This window comes from Onychomys torridus, chromosome 6, assembly GCF_903995425.1.
Source record: "Onychomys torridus chromosome 6, mOncTor1.1, whole genome shotgun sequence".
In the NCBI taxonomy this organism is placed as follows: domain Eukaryota; kingdom Metazoa; phylum Chordata; class Mammalia; order Rodentia; family Cricetidae; genus Onychomys; species Onychomys torridus.
In genome coordinates, this window is record NC_050448.1 from 112,550,565 (window position 1) to 112,572,173 (window position 21,609).

At 38.2% G+C, this 21,609-nt stretch overlaps 1 protein-coding gene across 4 annotated transcripts in view; it reads left to right on the top strand.

Annotated features, from left to right (window-relative positions):
- The window catches only part of Emcn (endomucin), a 90,452-nt gene extending 76,675 nt beyond the window's left edge, over positions 1 to 13,777 (top strand). For 2 of the 4 annotated variants that reach the window (XM_036190620.1, XM_036190621.1), the window contains exons 8-11: positions 1,385 to 1,409; positions 2,563 to 2,624; positions 7,574 to 7,647; positions 13,222 to 13,777. In XM_036190620.1, coding sequence (XP_036046513.1) covers positions 1,385 to 1,409; positions 2,563 to 2,624; positions 7,574 to 7,608 — 122 coding nt within the window. In that variant the 3' untranslated portion in view covers positions 7,609 to 7,647; positions 13,222 to 13,777. The remainder of the gene's footprint in view (positions 1 to 1,384; positions 1,410 to 2,562; positions 2,625 to 7,573; positions 7,648 to 13,221) is intronic. The other 2 variants (XM_036190618.1, XM_036190619.1) reach the window with 1 other exon arrangement.
- The last annotated feature ends 7,832 nt before the right edge of the window (positions 13,778 to 21,609 follow it).

Genomic DNA, 21,609 nt, shown 5'->3' on the forward strand with positions numbered 1-21,609 from the left:
ATACTGTGTACTGAAAAAGAATTGTTTAACTGGAAAACTTTGAAAATGCTTGAGGTTAAGAGTGACATTTTCTATTAAAGCTGACTTTAAATGAATAAATCCTTACCACTCTGAAGAGTAATTGTGGAGATGTATGGTGCTCTAAAACCAAATGTGGAAATGATGTAATCAGCCAGATCTATTTGGTTACTGTTAGCTTTGTTTTCACATAGAATTTCCAGCATTGTTATCTTTAAATTAGCACCACTAAACACCTGCAGTTACTCACTCTTTAAATACATGAGGGAGACTTTATTACATTCAGAAAATTAATAAGCCCATTCTGCTCTCTGGAAGACAACATGAGTCAGAAGTTGGAAATCAAACTTATCTGAATAATGTTTGCCATAGATTGAGCTTTAACATAAGCATAGAATAGATGCAGAAAGTTTCTTGGTAGGCATCTATCTGCTAATTAACCCACTGTTACCATACTCTAAGTAAAATGCTAAAACAGGCAATCAAATATTATCAGCTCACTCTGAAGGGGGACTATGAACATCAGAGGTAATATTGTATTTGGTACTTACGGTAATAAAAACATACTGCTAGACCTTGCTGATGGGAAAAGACATGGTTAGACATCATTAGTGAGCTGCATCGGGGTATGATGGGTTAATCTTAGGTAGTTAGAGTTCTAGTTGGATGTCTTGGGTTGGGCAAAAGAACTATAAGCAGCCTAAATATCAATGTTATCCAAGGTTTTTATGAAAATAATAACTCTCAAAGGCAGAAGAGATATGTTCAAGAGGCCGATCCCAACCATGAGCTAGGTTAGATATGAAGAGAAACTGCCACAGGAGCCAAGTAGAATGGGATATAATCAAGAGCAAAACAAAGGACTGAAACAGCTGAACATTTGCTTCAGGAGGCCGTGACCCTGAAGTAGGAACCATCCTCCAAGGGGTTTCTAAACTTGGAAAGATAGCCGCCTCAGTGGTACTGTGAAGGCCATTCTTCATTGGGCTGTGATTTGTCTCCCCAAAAAGAGCAATGGGTAAAGGAGAAGAGAAAAGTCTGTTCTCTGGTTAAAAAGGGCAACTGATACTTTGAGAAGAAGTTTCTCACAGATATCAAATATGTGCAAGTTTCTAGTGTCCATGTGATAGACAATCCAAGATGGTACATTCTCAAAGTGATGTGATGCTATCTGGTAAAAATCAAACCAGAACCAAGTTCTTTTATTTAGTAGTTTATTTAACAAGGATTGCTCCTTGTCAGAGGGAATGTTAACTGTGCCTGAGGGAATGTCTATGGGTAGTCAGTAAGATTAAAACTGGTTCTAAAAGCAGTTTTAGCAGAAAGCAGCCCAGATCTCATATTTAATAACTGTCTTCTCTTCTAGGCACTCCAGAAAATGGGAATGATCAGTAAGTTGGGCTGCATCACTGTTTATCTTTTTCCCAGAACTTTCAATCCTGTCATTTAAATAGGGAAAAATTTTGAACTTGTACTTACACTTTATGTATTGTTTTCTTTATATATATATAGAGTAGCTACCATACATGGGATTTGGCTATTTAAAGACAACTAAAAGAGAAGGTTGCTGGTAGGTATGGACAAGGTACAAGACAGAAAACAAATCAAAATAAAAAGGATGAGGAAAAGATTTAGTGAAGGGCTGAAGGATGAATATAACAAAGCAAAACATGTAAACCACATCTGGTATTTTAAGATAACGTTCCTGATGAAATGTTCAGCACGTTCACCACAGCTAAGGAAAACAGTGCCTGCTCTTCAAGCTGCCTCTAGGTAGCTTTGCCTGGGTGCAAAGTTGCTCAACTTTGACTGTCAGAGCAAGCAGAACAGCTGATCGCAGCACAGGCAGCGATTACAATCAAGGGGCTGGTAAGCCAGGAGACGTGTTTGTTCATGCTGGAAACAAGAAAGCCACTGCATTTTTGTTGTTGTTGTTGTTAACCTAAATGTATACCTTTTGTTTATAGTAGTGGTGGTGTCCTTTTTTTCCCCCACTAAACTGTAACTGTTATAGAAATAATGACTCTTGATTGCCTACCCATCTTACTTACAAATGGAGGCTCTCAGGATATCTAAGGAAAGAAGCTAGGTTTTGGAGCTGGAATCTGGAAAACAACATGGGAAATTCTCTTGAAAACAATTGGTTCAGACACTAAAATCTTGAGATCTAATAAAATGAGTGTCCCTGGACCTCACTTTTTGATCAGAAAGTTCACAAGTGTTTCTGTGTCTTCTACCTCATAACTGGAGACACAGGCAATTTAGACCTGGTGACGTTCATCTCCATGATCCAGATGATGTTTAACTAAACAGATGGTCACCACTGTGACAGTGATAGGACCTGCCATCTTTCTTCAAAAACTACCGGAAAAGGCTACACAGCATGTCTGTGCTTGTAGTGAAGGGACATGGAGTTGGCCATAGAATCTTAAAAGAAAAAAGCTTTGCCTGTGCCTTTTCTTCACTCTGGGACAGATCTGTTTCCTTGTGAAGACACACTGTCTGTGACTATGGTGCTAACTCAAGTGTTTCTGTATCAAACAGGCCTCAGTCTGATAAAGAGAGTGTGAAGCTGCTCACTGTGAAAACGATCTCTCATGAGTCTGGTAAGTTCCCATTTGGTTAGAAGACACATGACTAGATGGCAGTCCTGCTACAGCACTGGCTTTTAGTCATGTGAAATAACAAGCCAAAGCAGAACTTTTTGAGAAATAGTTCAGCTGTAGCTCTTAATAAATGCAAATTCCTGCTATGAAGAAGAGATGATCCTTACATTTTCATAAATTGGAATTTTGAGTCTTGTATTACTAGGGTTGCTTTTGGTAGATGTACAGATGTGTTCTAATGAATGAGTGGTGACTAGACACTTTGACTGTTCTGCAGAAATGGCCAAAAGGCCAGAAAGTTTAACAAGGTTTCAAAAGTTCTGTTTCGTTTTGGGCAAGAGGTGTGTGTGTATGTGTGTGTGTGTGTGTGTGTGTGTGTGTGTGTGTGTGTGTGTGTGTCCGTGTCTGTGTGTGTGTCCATGTCTTCTGTGTGTCTGTGTAGTCATTTGGAATCATGATTTGTCAATTAAAATATAAACAGTGGACTACATTATTTCACACAATCTCAACTAATCTTCCCAAGAAACATCAAATAAATTTTCCTATAGACATAATATCCACTTGTGCTTTTGATTCCCTATCCATATTTTACTCAATTTGAAATGTAAAATTCTTGCAAAATGCAGATGTGATTTGTCTTAGATGTGATTTTGTCAAGATCCATAACAAATAAGATATAGGCTTGTTTTGAAAAATTAATGGTTATTTTCCCTTGGTTCAAATAGACTGATATCTAAAACACTGATGTCACCCAACAGAGAAATTAAAAACAACCTCTAATTTTCACGAAGTAATCCATATAGTTCTAATTTAAATATCAAGTCACATGGTTCCAGGGTGCATGTATAGAGTAAAGATCTATGTAATAAACATTTTTAGTAGTTAAAAACAATTTTGTAAAACAACAAGCTCTAAGTATTGTCCCAAACCAAAAGCAAGTTATCAAAAATTTAATGTTTCAGTGCCAGGCAGGGTATTCCATGCGGAGTAAAGAATCATAGAAAAAGCACCGAACGGGAAGAACCAGGGCCTCCAACATAGCAGAGACATGCCTTCATCCTCTCTCTCCTCTTCCTCTCCCTTTCCCTCCTTACTGGAGATGGAACCCAGAGCCATGCTAAGTGATTGCTCTCCCTTTCATAATAGTCTCAGTCCACCATTTTTCTTTTAAGAGAAATCTGGTTTTTATTCTTGCTTCTTTAATATATTGGTGCATATGTCATTTCTATGTCCACTCTAGTTTCTCTCTCTCGAGGAACCCCATCTAATGGAGCAAAAGAACACAGATCATCCATAGAGCCGTGTGAATCCATGCCTACCTAGGACTTTCCTGGCTACTCACTAGCAATGACTATATAGCCAAGCATGTTCTACTGATCAAAGAAAGGAGTAGGAAATTGAGTAAACAACCTAACTGTGTGCTAGTTAGCTCGTGAGAAAGCCTGAGCATGATAACAGTGCTAATCATGAGAAATTCCCAAGAGTCTGCCCGTGTCCGGCCAAGAAAAGTCACAATGATTCTGTGTGCTGCCCTGTCCTTCCTTAGGCGTTTAAACAAGTGCACTACAGTCTCCTTGGCTCTGGAGCTGTGTGATGAGGCAGTGTGCAGGAACTCCAAGTGACACCGCGAGGAGAGGAGCTGCCTCTAATAAAGATCTCTGCCACCCACTTCTAGGAAAATGATGCCTCCCACTAGGGTCATAGGTTTCTCAAGAGAACTCCCCATCCCTCCAAACTGAAACCTTCTTAATTTCTGTTTTACACATTGAACCTCACATCTGGCTCTCTCGGGGTGGTACTTGCAACAATAAGTGAAGCTGACCATATGGATAGATGATCTTCAACCTTACATGTTTCCCTTTCCTTCCTATGGGAGTTATTAGGACCCAAGTTTGAAGCAGAAATATTATCTTGGGGATATTAAGAAGTAGTTTCTGGTACTTACATTCCTTCCCAGTGAGATTTGGGAGCCACACTGCTTTCAAAATTACCCCAAAGGCCAATCCAGCTTATTACCATTGGAAAATGCCTGAATGAGTTAGAAATTGATGATTCAGAATTGATTTTAATAGCTTAGAATTAAGAAGCTAAGTATAATGATCTTCAAAGGGTCCTTATACTACAGAATTTTGATTAAAGTCTATTGTTAACAGAACTTGGTGGCTTCAATGTTCCAATCAAATGTCTTCTCATTGCCCTTCAAACTTATTCAAATAAAGATTTTCTTTAGAAAATCTTTCTCACCACACTGGTAAGAAGTTTAATTTTTAAAATTATTTTACATTTGTCTCAGGACCAATGCTAAAATCTTTCCTAAAATATAACTAGACTAGAGCCTGAAATGATAGAGTTTAATATAATTTCACAAAGTTTAGCTCAGTTTTTCTACCATCACCCATATAATCATCTCAAAATACTTAAATGAAAAAAATCATCTGATAAAGGAGTCATCAGGCCACTCACCAACCATAATTGAAGACTGCTATAATTTACATTATTTATCTCAAGTCTAAGTTATACAGTGTTAATTAATATACATAAGTAGGAGTACAATGAAATTTACGTAAGTGGGAGTACAATGAAATTGAGGTTTCAGCAGCCATACATGGTTTGGGGTACAGTCATTGCCTCACTATAGAATCTCAGGACCTTTAAATCAAAATGACTGATGTCATGATAGAAAACTAAACGAATGTTTCCAGAAAAGGAAAAAAAACTTTAAAGCCTCATACTTTCAGGGAAAATTCTAGTGCATTCTAAATTATTTTTTGTTGTTTTGCTTTTTGGTATTTTTGTTGTTGTTTACAGATGCCTCAGGAATTCCTATTAAAGTTCTTATGGTTTTCCCAGTGCTAACAGTTTCTTATCCCCAAGTTCTCTCCCCCAACCTCTGGGTGGGTCACCATGCTCATCTACCATACTCCCTGGTTCCTTTACATATGTTCTTTCTCAAGCAGTCTGCTACTGAAAACATAGTTCATACATGTTTAAAGGTGGAGTTCATCTTCATATAAAAGAAAAAGTGTGCTACTGTGTAAGGAACTTGTGCTTTCAGAGGAATGACATTTTTTTAGGAAATGTAGCCAACTTAAACATCCCCATGTCTTAAGTGCAGACTATATGCCCAACATGATGGGTTAAGTGGAATTCTCAGACTGTAACTCAGAGATTATATATTTTGCCTCACTTTTAGCATACAAGGCTAGAAGAAATTTGAAGAAAGTATTTGACCACACACACACACACACACACACACACACACACACAGACATATATATATATATACATAAAATAAATTTTAAATCACATATTAAGTACAAATTGATGCAACCACTGTTGGCATTTGGCATCTTCTTACCTTCCAAGTGCTCCTTATCCCTATGTTTGTGGATGTGGTCTTTATTCTTACCACAGTGTGTTAATTGTTTTCTGTTCCTGTGATAAAATATCATGACCAAAAACAACTTAAAGAAGAAAGGGTTTATCTTATAGTTCCAGAGAGAGAGAGACAGAGAGAGAGAGAAAGAGAGAGAGAGAGAGAGGGAACAAATGAGTCAGCCCTATGGTGGGAAAGGCAACAGGAGCAGGGGCTAGAAGCTGACCACGTTTTCATGCACAGATAGAAAACAAAGACAGAGAACAGGAAGTATAGCAAGGTTATACCCTCGAAGCCCACCCCCAGGGCCATACTCCCCCAGCAAGGTTCCCTCCTCAACCTCCCTAAACTCCCGAAGCAGTGCCACCAAGTGGAGACTAAGTTTTCAAATACATGAGCCTGTGGGGGACATTTCTCAATTCAAATCATTACATACAGGTATCATTATTATAATAACTGTTACCAAATTGTGACGTTGCTGAATTTTTCTCACATTGTCTATTTCTGACTGGACAGAACTTAAGGCCAAATATTAAGAATTGTAATGAATTCTCATACAATGTTCTTTATGTGATTTCTGCATTTTGTTCATTTCTTATTCTACTTCAAAGTCAGGGGCTCCAGGTAAGTGATGTGCCTTTGGCAAACTAAACAGGCACAAGCAGAAGGTTGTAGTGTGGTTGGGGCTGCAAGGGATATTACACTGTGCTCGCAAGTCCTCCAGCACAGACCTAAGAATCACAATTAGAAAAGGTTCTGAGTCTGTCAGCTCTCTGATACTATTTATTACCGCCACACCTGTAAAAGTGACTGGTGACATACACATTGTTACCAGAAGACAGATGTGTTCACCACTGGCAGACAAAAGCTGGATAAGAGGAGGACATGTATCCAAACAGACAGAGAATCTTATCCATATTGCTGATATAGATAGTGACAGGTGCTGATACTGGATACTCCCTGGAAGAGGCGGGTCCTATGAAACACGTTAGTCACGGACTCAGTACCATGGAAAAACTGCTTGGGGACTCTCATCTTCCCACCATCCAGGTTCATCCTCTTACCTTTATACTCAGTAGCAGAATATTACTGAAAGTTTGAGCGATGTTGCCTATGTGCTTCCCTGAATGTCACTAAAGCATTCCCGTGGGCTTATAAACTATTTCCCCAAAGTTCCCACTGAATTATTTAAACAGAAGAACCCCAGAATACCTTCTTGATAAAATGTCACTTTAAATATATAGTGTGGGTTTGCCTAGGAAAAGCCACCTCACATAAGAGGAGAGTCTATAATGAACCACCTGGCATCTCCCCTGTGATGTCTCCTAATCCACACTCTCACCTCCAGGGAGTTAGTTAGCAAGGATCCTTTAGGGTGAAAATACATGATGGCCAAAGAAAGCTCATAAATCTTAGTAAATAATTTCCAGTCGATACCAAGAGGCAAACTGTGGCTTTAATGGCAATCTTGCAGAAAAATTGAACTTTACTTGAAAAAATGAAAATCTAGGAAACTTTATTTTCATCTTTCATCTCTCTGAGCACATAGATCACACCTACCCTCTGTTCTCAGGCGAGCACTCTGCACAGGGGAAAACCAAGAACTGACAGCATGATGAATCCTCCTTACACCTGGGCAATAAATATGTAAGTTTCCTAATTCCATTCACAGATATACTCATTAATATCTGTTTTCTTAGCATGCTATACTTCAGATTATTTTATAGACTTTAAATCATGAACATTTAATGGTTGGTGTCAATGAAAACGTCGTTGGCTATCTGTCTAAAAGCAAACTATAAAAAAAAGGGGGGCCAGAAAAATGACTGCTGTCTTGATTATAGAACATTCTTCCAGTGGCCCTCCCTACTTGCATAAGGAATGATGCAGTTCACTCCTCCTGCATATGGGTAATGCTTCCTTGTGAGTACAGCCCTCCTGTACCTGGGTTAGGCAAGGTTCCATAGTGTAACGACAACCCTAAGGACACAGGGACAATGCTGACAGACCTGTAGTTTATTGCAGGGAGGGATACCACACAGAAGCTGCATGGGGTTAAAGATGTGGCTTTCTGCCATAGGCTGGTCAGAACTGGTGGTTCAGCTCCATAGCAGACACAATTATCTTCCTACCATAGGGACCACATCCCGAAGCACTTTCTCTCTAGATCTAGGAACCACGGATATGTGCACAAAACTGTTCAAGCAGAGTGAGGAAAAATGCAGTCTCAGTGAAGGTTTCTTAATTCCCTACTAAATATGATGACTTGTGTTTGCTATATGACCAGCTGAGGAACACAGCTTTTATGTGGTCAAGGAGACCAGACAGAAGTGATAAATCTCACACAGCAATAATTATTAATCCAAAACCAACAGAAGTCCTCAAAAACATGAATTGCCTTTTGATCAGCATGTTCCTGGTCTGGACCAGAAGCCGGTACACTTTCCGGTATTGACGTGGTTCTTATAAGAAGTATCAATTAAATGCTGTTGTAATTAATGGTTGGTATTTTATAGAATATGTAGAAAATTTATCCTTCAGAATAAACACTAAAAAGCAAATGAACCAGTAAACATGTTTGGTACTAGCCTGGCCAAGCTGGTCATCACTCTGAGTAACATGTCTAAGGTGAGGAGTGTCAGTGTTCAGTACACAGCTTGTGTCTACTGTCCAGCTATTAATATGTCAGTCTAACAGACACTCAATTGTTTGGTAAGTACATGGTGATGTCACCAGGAAGAGTGGACAGCAGCAGAGATGCCCATCCAGATGCAGACACCAACATCACAAACTCATCTGCTTCTAACCTGCTGTTAGGGTGTGCTGCCCTAAGAGGGATCTAGGGCTTTATCCTTCTTTTTGGAATGGTCACTTCCAGAGCCCAGTTGGAGAAGCTGGGTGTGGTGACATGTGAATTGCCCTTAATTAATGTAAAGGAAGTTTCCTTGAGAGACAGCTGTAGTTTCCTGTAGTTGGAGACTTTCTCTCCAGCCCCCGCCAAGCCCTGCCAGTCCGACAGCCCACTTATAAAATAAACACACAGACGCTTATATTATTTAAACTGCTTGGCCATTAGCTCAGGCCTACCATTGTCTAGCTCTTACTCTTATATTCAGCCCATTTCTATTAGTCTATACTTTGCCACGTGGCTCGTGGCTTACCTGTACCTTACATCTTGCTTGTCATGGCGGCGGCTGGCAATTCTCTCTCCCTCAGCCTTCCACTTCCCAGAATTCTCTTCTCTGCTTGTCCTGCCTATACTTCCTGCCTGGCTACTGGACAATCAGTGTTTTATTTACACAAAGTGATATCCACAGCAGTTTCCTTTCAACTCAGTACTTAGTAAAGAGATGTTTTCATATTTACAAAGACTCAAAATGCAAAAGCCAATTTTCCAACTTGGATGAAGACAAGAAAGAGAAGAATAAATTGTCTGGTCCAAGTAAGTTTAATAAAAGAAAGTATTGTCCATGGTGGGGCTGTATTGCACTCGGTAAAGCACTTGCTCACCATGCACAAAACCCCAGACCCCATCTCCATCATCGTAGAAAACCAGACAGGGTATCACAGCACTGGAGATTACAGATAGGAAGATCTGAAGTTCAAAGTCATGCTCAGATACATGGCACATAGGAAGTTTGAGGCCAGACTGTTCTGCATGAGGCACTGCCTCAAATCCAGAGAGAGAGAGGTTAGATGATAGGTGGATGGATGGATGGATGGATGGATGGATGGATGGATGGATGGATGGATGGATGGGCAGATGGATGTACAGAAGGACAGATGGACAGGCAGGCAGGCAGACAGACAGACAGATAGATAGATAGAGGTCTGTCAGTATTGTCCCTGTGTCTTTTTGGTTGTCATTACACTATGGAAACTTGCTTAACCTGGGTGCAGGAGAGCTGTACTCACAAGAAAGCATCACCCATAGGCAGGAAGAGTGAATGGTGTCATTCCTTATACAGGTGAGGAAGGCAGGGAGAGACATGGGGGAGAGGGGGCATTATCCAACTCCCATTTTGAAGTAGCCCTCAATCCTACACAATGAACTATAGGCAACTAAGGAGTGCTGAGAGACAGAGAAAGTCTTCTCCAGCAGCTGGTTATCCAATACCAGTCAGCCCTGAGGGCATGCGTGTAAGTAACAGTATATAGACTGAGTCAATTGGTATTCAGTGATACATATATATGCATATGCATAGATGCATTTAACAACAATTAATGAAAAAAAGCCATGAATTTGAAATAGAGAAAGGAGGGGTGTATATAGAAGGTTTGGGAGGGAGGGAAAGGAAGGGGGCAGTGATATAATTATATGATAATATTAAGAAATGAGAGAAATGTTTTAAAAGTCTAGTCTGGGGAGATGGCTCTGTGTGGAAAGTGCTTCCTGCACATGTGTCCGGGCTTCACTGTGGATTCCCAGAACCCATGGAAATGTGTGGTAAGTGTGGCAACCCCCTTGTAATCTCAGTGCTCAGAAGTAGAAATGGGCTGCCCCAGAAGCAAGCAAGCTAACTAGCCCTAGTAGCCAAATGGGTAAGTTGAGTTCAAAGTGAGAACCCCTCCCTCAATACACTAGGGTGATCAAAGCAGACACCATCAACTTTGGCCTCCACACATACCTGTAAACATATGTGCCAACATGCCAAAATAGATATAGCCACATCACATATAATATGTACATATCATGCACATACAAAATATATCTTCCTGGGCTATGATTTCTTGTTCTTTGATTTGCAAATCTATACGACTCTGGTTGCTCTTCTGAATAATTTGGAGATTGCATAACTGTATTCTGAAGAATAAAGATCAGAAAGGCGTAGGAAGAAACAAGTTTGACATCTGTCAATTGTACCATCTATTTGTGTTACTTTTTCTTCAACATACATATTTCTGTCACTGTACTAAGAACTGAAGAACCAGTGAGTAATTTCTAGGCTGTCAACTGAAAATCAGATCTCAGTGCAGAGATTCAGAATGAACTGGAGTGAGTTCATCGGAATTGGGGAAGGAAGGGAAGCTTCTGAATCTGTACGCAACAACAAACAATGTGCAAACAATCACTTACAATCAAATTTTTCACCTCAAATGAACATTCTAGATGTATTCAATGCTTTCTGTTTCACCTGTTGATCATCCCTTTTTTTGTAGGTAATTATATTTAATGTGAATTTGCCAGGTAGACAGGAATTATGAAAGACTTTTGAACTGCAATCTTTGACTTCTGTACAACATTATCTACTGGGAGAATAAAATCTTATATAAGAAATTAAAAAAAAAATTACAGAAAGATTCTGGCTCATGCATTCAAATCTGTCCTGACACCTGCTATGTTTATAATAATAGGAAGATTGATAGGGCTCCAGATGATAGCACCCTCACACTGCAGAGGTGTGTCATATTAGAAGATGAACTAGTCAGGGTGCTCCAGAGGCACAGCATCTATAAAACAAATATATTCTACAAAGGAATTTGTTCAATTAGCATACACAGTGTGGGCTGGCTAGTTCAACAATGGCTGCCTTCATATTGCAGAGACTGAGAACCCAGTAGGGGCTCAGTCCATGAGGATGAAGGTCTCTGCAGTCCTACTCTGGCGCTGAAAACCTGGAGGGTTCCTGGGGGCTACTGATCTTCAGTCCACATTTGATACCTAAAGAAGCAGGGCTCTGATACTAGTGAAGGGATGCATCGGGGCTGTGGTGGTATGAGTCTGGCAAACAGGCAAAAAGCATGTCTGTCTTTCTCAGCCTTCCCTTCATTTGTACTGCCACCAGAAGGTGGGACCCTGATTTGGAGTGACTCTTTCCATTTCAATAAGAGAAAATCCTCACAGGTATCCCTACTGGCTTATCTCTTAGATACTTGATTCTAGTTGAACCAGGACACCACCACCATAAGGGCCTTAATACTACTTTATCTTCAACTTTTTCTCTATAGTTCACTGTGATACCAGCTGTGAGAACAAAGATGGTTTTATCCTCAAAATAGTTGGCCCCATACTAAAAATAGCTATTTGATTGTTTGGAATCCATTTAAAAATCTTGTGCTTAGCCAGGTGGTGGTACCACATACCTTTAACCCAGCACTCAGGAGGCAGAGTCAGGTGGATCTCTGTGAGTTCAAGGCCAACCTGGTCTACAGAGTGAGTTCCAGGAAAGCTAAGGCTACAGAAAAAGACCCTGTCTTGAAAAAACGAAAACAAAACAAAACTGGTGTTTACTTTTGAACGCCACTATAATCAAAGAAGCAGAGCTGCGTGATGTGCTGTCATACGCATTTTTCTTGATAGTTTAGTACTCCTTGGCAGGTATAAATGTGTCCTGCTATTGTTCATTGAGATTATTCTCATATAAAGAGTAGCAAAGGTGGCATGACTACAGAATATAATTTGTTGTCACACAGAACTCCTGCTAAGGCCAGAGTCTTTATTGGTATATGAATTTCATAAACATTTCTATTCAAGTAGGTCCTGTACTTTGACCATATATCCCTTTCTCCTTTTTCTTCTCTCTTCCTTCCTTCCCAAGACAGCCTCATTTTTGCTTTTTATGTTATCTATATAAAATCTAAGGTACACACACACACACACACACACACACACACACACACACACACAACAGGTGCATACTTTGTCTTTCTGATTCTGGCTTATTTCACTTAATATGTTGATTCCCCATTTGCATCCACTTTCTTGTTCCCTCACTAGTAGATCTCATCTCCCTTCTGCTCTCACATGTGCTCAACCATCTGGGATGCTCTAGAGAGACATCAAGAATGTCCTCACCTACAGTTCCTTCTACACCTTAAGGCTTATCATGGACTCTGAATACCACTCCCAGAACACAGTAATTGTCTAGCTTGTACAAGACTCAGGGTTCAGTACCTCACACTGTTTAAAAGAAATTTAAGATGTAGGCTGGGAAAAAGCAGAAACAGTACTATTGTTATCACCCACACTTCCAGCCTGTGTGCTTGCATGAATCAGGGAAATAAGAGCAATGATGGGATTACGGAATGAGGGCCAGTTTGGGGAAGGTAATCATTGTCTACTCAGAATGTTCATATTGAAGTGTGTGTGACATTTGTGTGACCACTGTGTATGACAAAAATTTAAGGAAGTCACTAATACTTCTTGCCTAGTCTTCCTCACTACCTCTGAGTTCTTCACTTCCTTCAAGCTGATTTTTTTGTTGTTTTTGTTGTTCACAGGTAGCTTCTAAGATCCAAGGATGGAAAGGAGACAGTCCCAAAGAACCAATCCCATCTCATGGTCTCCTCACAAATCTACATCAGTTGCCTGTTCCTGCAAAGGACTGACATACCATAACCCGACAGAAACATAAAGAGTTCTAGATCTCTCCTGTCTCAGATGTAGTCTGAGATGAGACTCTAGTTTTCAGGGACATTTCTAGGAGGAACTTTTATGAGCAGTGACCACTCAGCCCAGGCAGGTGGGATCCTGAGAGACAAGCCATAGCTGAGTTTAGAGTTTCCAGGGCTTATATCCTTGATCCATGGAGACCTGCCTATCTTCTTTGTGTTCATATATTAGCTAGTGTTAGTATTTATTGTTTCCCACTATGTTACTGCAGGGAGATTTTGCAAGTGTGTTATTATGTTAAGTAGAAATCATACTATGTTCCTCTGTACAGACAGGTATGTTATTCATGTTTTCATGTGTTACTTTTAATAAATAATGGCTGTACTCAGCGCACTAAACATTACATCATGACTATGGTGTGGCACTGGCATTGTATTACCATAATTTTGATTGGTTGGATTGATTTTTAGAATATGAATTATAATTAGACTATGAGAAAAACATCTATAAAAAGCACAAAAGGACCAGAGGACTGAAGTATCAGCCAGTGGTAGAGGGAAAGAAATTGCCATTTCTATGTTTTTTTTCTCATTTGTAATTCACACCATGTGACAAGAATGCCTGGTATCTTTGTGATACCAAGAAGGTAGAAGGGTTAGGTTTCTTTGATTGATCCATTTAGCTCATACTATCTCTGTGAGATTTTTATTTATTTATTTTTAGAAACATCACACTTGGGTTAAGCAATCGTTACTAAAACTCCAATGTCTAGAAAATCAGCATCCCATCAATATTTAATTGGGATGTTATTTTTCAATGTGTCACCTTCCTAAAAACTCAGTAGGAATAGAGTACCAGTCCCATCAAGAGCAGTTTCTGTTGTTGAAACCTAATAGATCAACCTTGACCACTTCTTGACACAAGCAATCCAAATATCAAGTTAGCTGAAGTTCTGAGAAAAGTTCCAGAATTAACAAGCTACAACTGGTAGCTTTTTTTTTTTAAACAACTATGATTTCTTTAGCGGAAATTAATAAAAATTTGTCTTACTGCTCTGAGGGAGGGTTTGATGAAGATGGGAAGATATATTTTATAGCACCATGATGATTTTCTTTCACTGAAAAGCATATGAAACCTTTCAGCTGTAGGGTCATAGACTCATTTTGATTTTTACCTTCCTGATATTTGGGCTGTATCTAATCAAAGATCTCAAGCAAGCATATATACAGTTCTGATGGGTATCTATTTTTCTGTGAGAAGGATAGAGAAAAGGGGACCAGGAAAGAAAAGCTGACGGGGAGGTTGAGTATCTGCGCTACATATGTTTTCAGTTTTGGACTGCTTTTTAGGTCAAAGATTCTAAAGGTGTGAGACAGTGGTTGTGGCCCACCCAGCAGGGGGCAGTTGTCTTTGTTCCAGATTGTTCCAATGAGCTCCTCAGCCATTGTTAAACAGATGCATTGTAGAGAAAAAAAAAAAAAAAAAGAACTCTTTTAATTTGGCCTTAATGCCTTTTCTCTAACTTTTATAAACCTTGTTAGTACTAACCTGGTCATTCTATATTAGCAACCAATCATAAGAGAATTGCTCTAAAACTAATAACCAAAGTGTCAAATCTTTATTAAAGGTCAAATTGATAACAGAGAATTTCTGGATATACTCAGGCAATTCTGTAGCAACAGTCACTAAAGTAAACTCAACTCTGTATTTTTATATGTGACTGATGTCCCAGGCTCTGACAAAATGCTGAAGGCATATATATATATATATATATATATATATATATATATATATATATATATATACACATACAAAGATGTATTTTGAGTGGTCATACAGTTTTCTGTATCACCAGTTCCCATTCTCTATCAATCTTAGATTGAAAAAAGCAGGAAAAGACTTGTATCTACAACGAACAGACTATTTTATATTGTCTTTGTTCCCTAAATGCATCTGCTTATATGTTTATATTACATTAAGTATTGCAGTATTATCTGAAAACAATTTAAAGTACATGGGAAATATGTGTTGTTTATATGCAAATATGTCATCATTTTATACAAGAAACCTGAGAATCCACAGATTTTTTTTTTCTCCTCTGATACGCTCAGGGATTATAAAAGCAATTATCTGTGAATATTAGATCAAGGGTCTGCTATGGTCTCAATCAGATGAGTCATCTAAAGAGAAAAGTTGACAGTGGAGAAGGATCTAGGCCATGACCACTGATTCCATTTGCCTGTGGCAAAGAAACACATCACAACTGAAAAGAATGGTAGATACCCCAGCTCTCACAGTTGGGAGATGAAAGAGAAAAAGGAAGAACCCAGCATCACCTTCAAGGGCATGGCCCCTAGTGGCCCCAGTACCTCCCCCATTAGGTCCTACCTACTAAAGATTCCACCACCACCAAAGCAGCGAACTGGGCACCACACCTGTAACACACTAGCAGAATACAGTAGTATGGAATACTGACAATACAAACCGTGTCAGGGTTAATATAGAAGATAGTCACCACATGATGAATTAAGCCTCTCAACTGAGAATCTGGGATGAATTATCCACAGAATTATTCCTTAAAACTTCCCTAGGAGAAGGATGTGGTGGCTCTTGTCTGTGATCATAGAACTTGGACACTGAGGCAGGAAGATCCCTCAAGATTCAACTAGCATGGGCTACATAATGAGTCCCAAGACAGCCTGTGATACAGAGTGAAATCCTGGCAAAGAAGAAGACAACGAAGAAAGGGGGGAAGTGAGAATACAAGTGAGAAGGGAAAAGAAAAACTTTCTCTGGAAACATTTCCATCCCATTTAAAGGGTACATTTTAGAGCTCCACAGGCTTCAACATAGTTATTTTCTGTTCCAGCATACATTTTAAAAGGAAAACATAATTTTGATAGATCATAGAAAAATATTCAATAGTACATTCCTAGACTTAAAATTAAAAAAAAAAAAATTATACCAAAGCAAAGGTCACCAATAATAACTTGAAAGTTGCCAAGGACTGTTTAACATTTAGAAATGAGTAAATATTTTAAATCATGGTTTGTTTGTTTTTTAAAAAATGAAGTTCTTGGCCAGGCAGTGGTGCACGCCTTTAATTCCAGCACTTGGGAGGCAGAGCCAGGTGGATCTCCATGAGTTTGAGGCCAGCCTGGTCTACCGAGTGAGTTCCAGGAAAGGTGCAAAGCTACACAGAAAAACCCTGTCTCGAAAAACCAAAAAAAAAAAAAAAAAAAAGAAGTTCTACCCAAGCAATAATGAGAAATACTGACAGTTATCATCATGCCTAATGCTATGAGCCAAGCTTGCACTGTGCTAAAAATGCCACAATTGATACCACGTTAGAAACATCATCAAAAGATGTACAAGTCAACACAGAAAGTTAAGTAACTGCCCTGAGGATTGTGCAACCAATAAACAGGAAACACTTATACTCTAGCCTTGTTGTTCTTCATTACTCTCCTCTATGGTCATAGGCCTTGGTTTTCTTAATCACACAAAGCAGTGAAAGCATGATACTCCTGATGACAATTTTTAAAGATGGGAAGCAGACATACCATTCCACTACTAACACTTAAAAACCCAAACAATCATCTTAGAAAACGCACTACAGGTAACACTGTGCTAGCATACAAGCATACATAAGCACAGGAGAAACCTAGAAGGTGCACCTTGAGAGCCTGATGTTAGCTCAGTCCAAACCAGCAGGACACAGAATCCTTAACCAAAGTGTGCTCATCATTCTGAGTTGAGGAGAAATACACCAGAGGACAGGAGCTAAAGTGGCTAGAATTGGTAGAAAACAGAATCAGATAAGAACTCACACAGAGAAAAGCCTTAAAAAATCTACATGCAGGAAACTGTAGAGGTAACACAGAGCCAAATGCAGAGTTAAAAGCCCAAGAGGTCAGAGCAGTAGCTGAGAGCTGAGACTTAAAACCATATATAGATAGATAGATAGATAGATAGATAGATAGATATAGATATGAATTATATAATATATAATATATATTTATGTGTGTGACCAAGGAAATAAATAAACTGTAATTATTATTAAAATTAGTTAATAAAACAGATTCATAATCAAAGGATGAACATTTCACAGCTAATTAGATGAGATTTGTGTTAACTTAATAACAACCAGCCAAACACAGGTGTTTGAAAAGAGAAAAAGAAAAAAAGAATCAATAAATAATCCTCATGGGCATAAATACCACTGTTATAAACTAGATATTAGTAAATCTGATACAGCATATTTTAAAAACTTCTGGTGATGAGATGAATTCCAGGGATCCCAGCGTATACTCTTTGAAAATCAGTCATTATACTTCAGCCTATTAAGAAAGTAAAGGAGAAAACACTGTGCTTTATCTCAGTAGACAGAAAGGGGCATCTGAAAAAATTCAATATTCACTCATGATAAAATATTTAATCTAATCAGGTTATTAAGAATTATCATAAAAGAAAAAGAACCTAACTCTTACACAAATGTTAAAAAGTCTAAATTATTTCCCCTCAAACTAGGGAAATAAAGAAGATGCACTCTTTTATCACTTGTTTCAAGTGTTGTTGTTGGGAGGGGGAGGTGTCAACAAGACTTAAAATATATTATGAAGGAGTTTCTTGATATGTGTGACTACTACAATTAAATTAAGAATATATAAGCCACTTAAACAGACCCATAAACAGAACTGAGACTAAAGCAGCGATAGAAACTCTCTCCATGGAGAGAACCCCAGGACCAGACGTATTTAGTGATGGATTCTACCATTATTTAAAACCACTTTATTGTAAATACCTTGCAAATTTGAAAAAGCATCATGCAGTCAGGATAATATAACCACTACAACAAGCTCTGTCTGAGACCCACTTCTATACAGTGAGAACATCTATCCTGAAGCCAAGCAGCTTTACTTTGGATTTTTCACCTATACCACCAATTGTAGTGGGTAGCCATTCCAGCTTTGATCTGGAAGTTCCAACCCCCATTGAGGCTTCGTAGGCAGGGCCGAGAGAGGACCCTGAAGACCTGAGATCCTGATGGGCTAGCTCTCTTGGTTCCTGGACCCTGGACACTGGAGGTAGACCGAGCAGAGTTCTCCAGAGAACACTGTCGGACTGTGCCATACCTTTCCCAGACCCTGTACCATACCCCTCCCTTGTAAGTTACCCCACAAAATAAATCTCCCTTTTAACTACATAGAGTTGCCTAATATTTTAACCAATAATCAATTATATTATTATTTATCAGCCACAACATGAAAAATCCATGACACAGTTTAAACCAGAAAAAACAATTAGCTTTATATGTTCTCTCATGAGTCCAGTGTCCTTTACCTGTGTTTCATCCTTCCTCATGACCTAATAGTAAGTAGCCTTTCTTGTTCTCCTTACTACTAATGTACCTGCACTTACATACTATACCCATTTACATATATGCATGTATACATTATAGGCTGGGATCTGCATGTGAGGGAGAACATGCTATTTATTTTTCTTTCTGAGATTGGATGACTTCAATATTATACACTCTCCTGAAAACTGTGTGATGTCATTTTTCTTTAGAACTCAATAACACTCCATTTTATATACATCCCAGATTTTCACTATTTATTCATCTGCCGATGGACAATTAGACAGATTGCATTTCCTCATCATACAATAAATAGAGCAGCAGTAACATGTAGGGTGAAAACTTCTCTGTGTCTACTAAACTTTTAAGGAAGAGATAACATCAATACTCCTCAAACTGTTCCACAAATGGAAAGGGAAGAACATTATCAAATTCATTCTGTAAAGCAAGTGTTACTCTGATACCAAAAGCAAAGAAACACACACACACACACACGCACACGCGCACACACACACACACACGCACGCACGCACACACATGCACACATACACAAAAAACTACAGATTATTTTCATTGATTAAAATAGACACCAAAAATACTTTCAAATCAAGTTGAAGGAAGCATTAATAAATTCATACACTTTGATCAAGTAATTTCAACCCAAGGATATAAAGTTTGTTCAATATATGCAAATCAGTAAATAATACATTTCATAGACTAAAGGACAGAAATTGCATAATCATCCCCTTGAGAAAGTTCAATACGAATTCACATAAAGCCCTTGCAGAAACTAGGAATAGAAGGAACATACCTCAGGAGCAAACTAATAATCCACATTACAATAAATAAAGAGTAACTAATAAAAGAAACTTCTCTAAGATAAGAATTGAGGCAAGGGTGTTCACTGTGACCTGTTTCCCCAATATAATGCTTGAAGTCCTAGCTGGAGCAATAAGACAAGATAAAACAATTACACAGGATACAAGTAGGGAATATATGATTTTATATTAAAAAACACTAAATGCTTATGAAAATTCTCTTAGATGTTACAAACACTTTCAGCAAAATAACACTATATAAAATCAGCTATGAAAATCAATAGCTTTTCTATATATGCCAATAACAATCTTGCTAAGAGTGAAGTCATGAAAAAAAATATCCATTCACAATAGCTTTGAGTATATAAGACACCTAGGACACCACAACCAAAGCAGTAAAAGATTTCCACAACCAAAACAAAGTGTGAAGACACTGGAGAAACAAAGTAAATAATAAGAAATAGAAAGAACTCCCATACCCATGGATTGACAGAATTGATACTGTGAATAGCTTATATTTCTGAAGATGATCTACAGAGTCAAGACAATTTCCATCAAAATTCCAATGGCATTCCTCATAAACTGAGAAAAAGTAACCCTAAAATTAATATGATAGCACCAATAAGTCCAAATAGCCCAAACAATTCTAAGCCAAAAGAGCAATGTTAGAGGTATCATAATACCTGATCTCAAACTACACTACCAAGCCATAAAAGCAAAACCAGCATGGTATTGAAACAATAATAGACATGTAAGATAATCAAAAGAATAGAAAACCCTAAAATAAACTCACACATGAGCAACCACATAGTTTTTGATAAAAAGTATCAAAAATATACATCAGGAAAGAAAACACGCTCTTCTACAAATTATGACAAGAAAAATTGACACCTACATTTACAGGAATAAAACTGAGCCATATCTCTCACTCTGCACAAAATCATTTTGAAATTGAACAAATATTTAATGTAAGTCTTGAAACTTTGAAACTACTACAGAAAAAAATATATGTGCAGACTCTCCAAGATCTAGCAAGGACTTTCTTAAAAGGTCTCCAGTAACACATATCATAATTCTAAGAATTGGCAAGCAATATAATGTAAATTTTTTTAAAAAGTCTGCAGCAAGGAAAATTACTACCAGAGTGGAAAGGGAACCTACAAAATGAGAGAAAATTCTTGCCAAGATAACATCAGATAAGGGATTAATATCTAGAATACATAAAGAACTCCCCAAACCCCAAACTAAGTCATCCAAACAATGATTGAATTAATTAGTTGAATAAATAGTTCTCAAAAATGCAAATGGCCAATAAATATTTGAAAGGGTGTTCAACACCCATAGCTATCAGGGAAATATAAATTCAAACTGATTTGAGATTCTGTCTCACCTCAGAAAACTGGATATCATCAAGAAAAGAAATAGCAACAAATGTCGATGGGGAAGTGGAGAAAGAAAAACCTGTACACACTGCTTCTGGGGACATAAATTGGTGCTGTCATTATGGAAGTCACTGTAGAGGTTTCTCAGAAATACAAGCAGCATCATATGAACCAGCTTGTGACTCCTGCGTAAGCTAACACCGCAGAGACACGTACTCATGCTGGGCTGGTTTGGTTTTGGTGTTGTTGTTGTTCTACTATTGGTGTTGATGTTGTACTATTCATAAAGCTTAAAAAATGGAATCAGCCTAGGTATCTATCAAGAGATGAATGGGTAAAGAAAATGAGGTACATATGCCCAATATAGTTTTGTTAATCATAAAGGAAAAATCATGGTATTTTGGAGAAAATTAATGTGTCTAGGGATTATTATATTAAGCCAAATAAGCCAGACTCAGAAAGATAATCACCACATCTTTTCTTTCAAATACAGAATACAGCTTTTAAATTTATATATTTATGTATATGTGTATAGGTCATGAAAATAGAATGGAGATTATGAGAGATAAAGAATAAATCTTAAGAGAGAGAGAAGATCATTTTGTAAAGATAAGGTATAAAATATATGTGACATGAATGAAGAAGAGAGGATTATGGGGGGATGAAGAGAAGCCAGAACGGTGTGGGAGTAAAGCCTAGTGGATGAACAAGAACAAA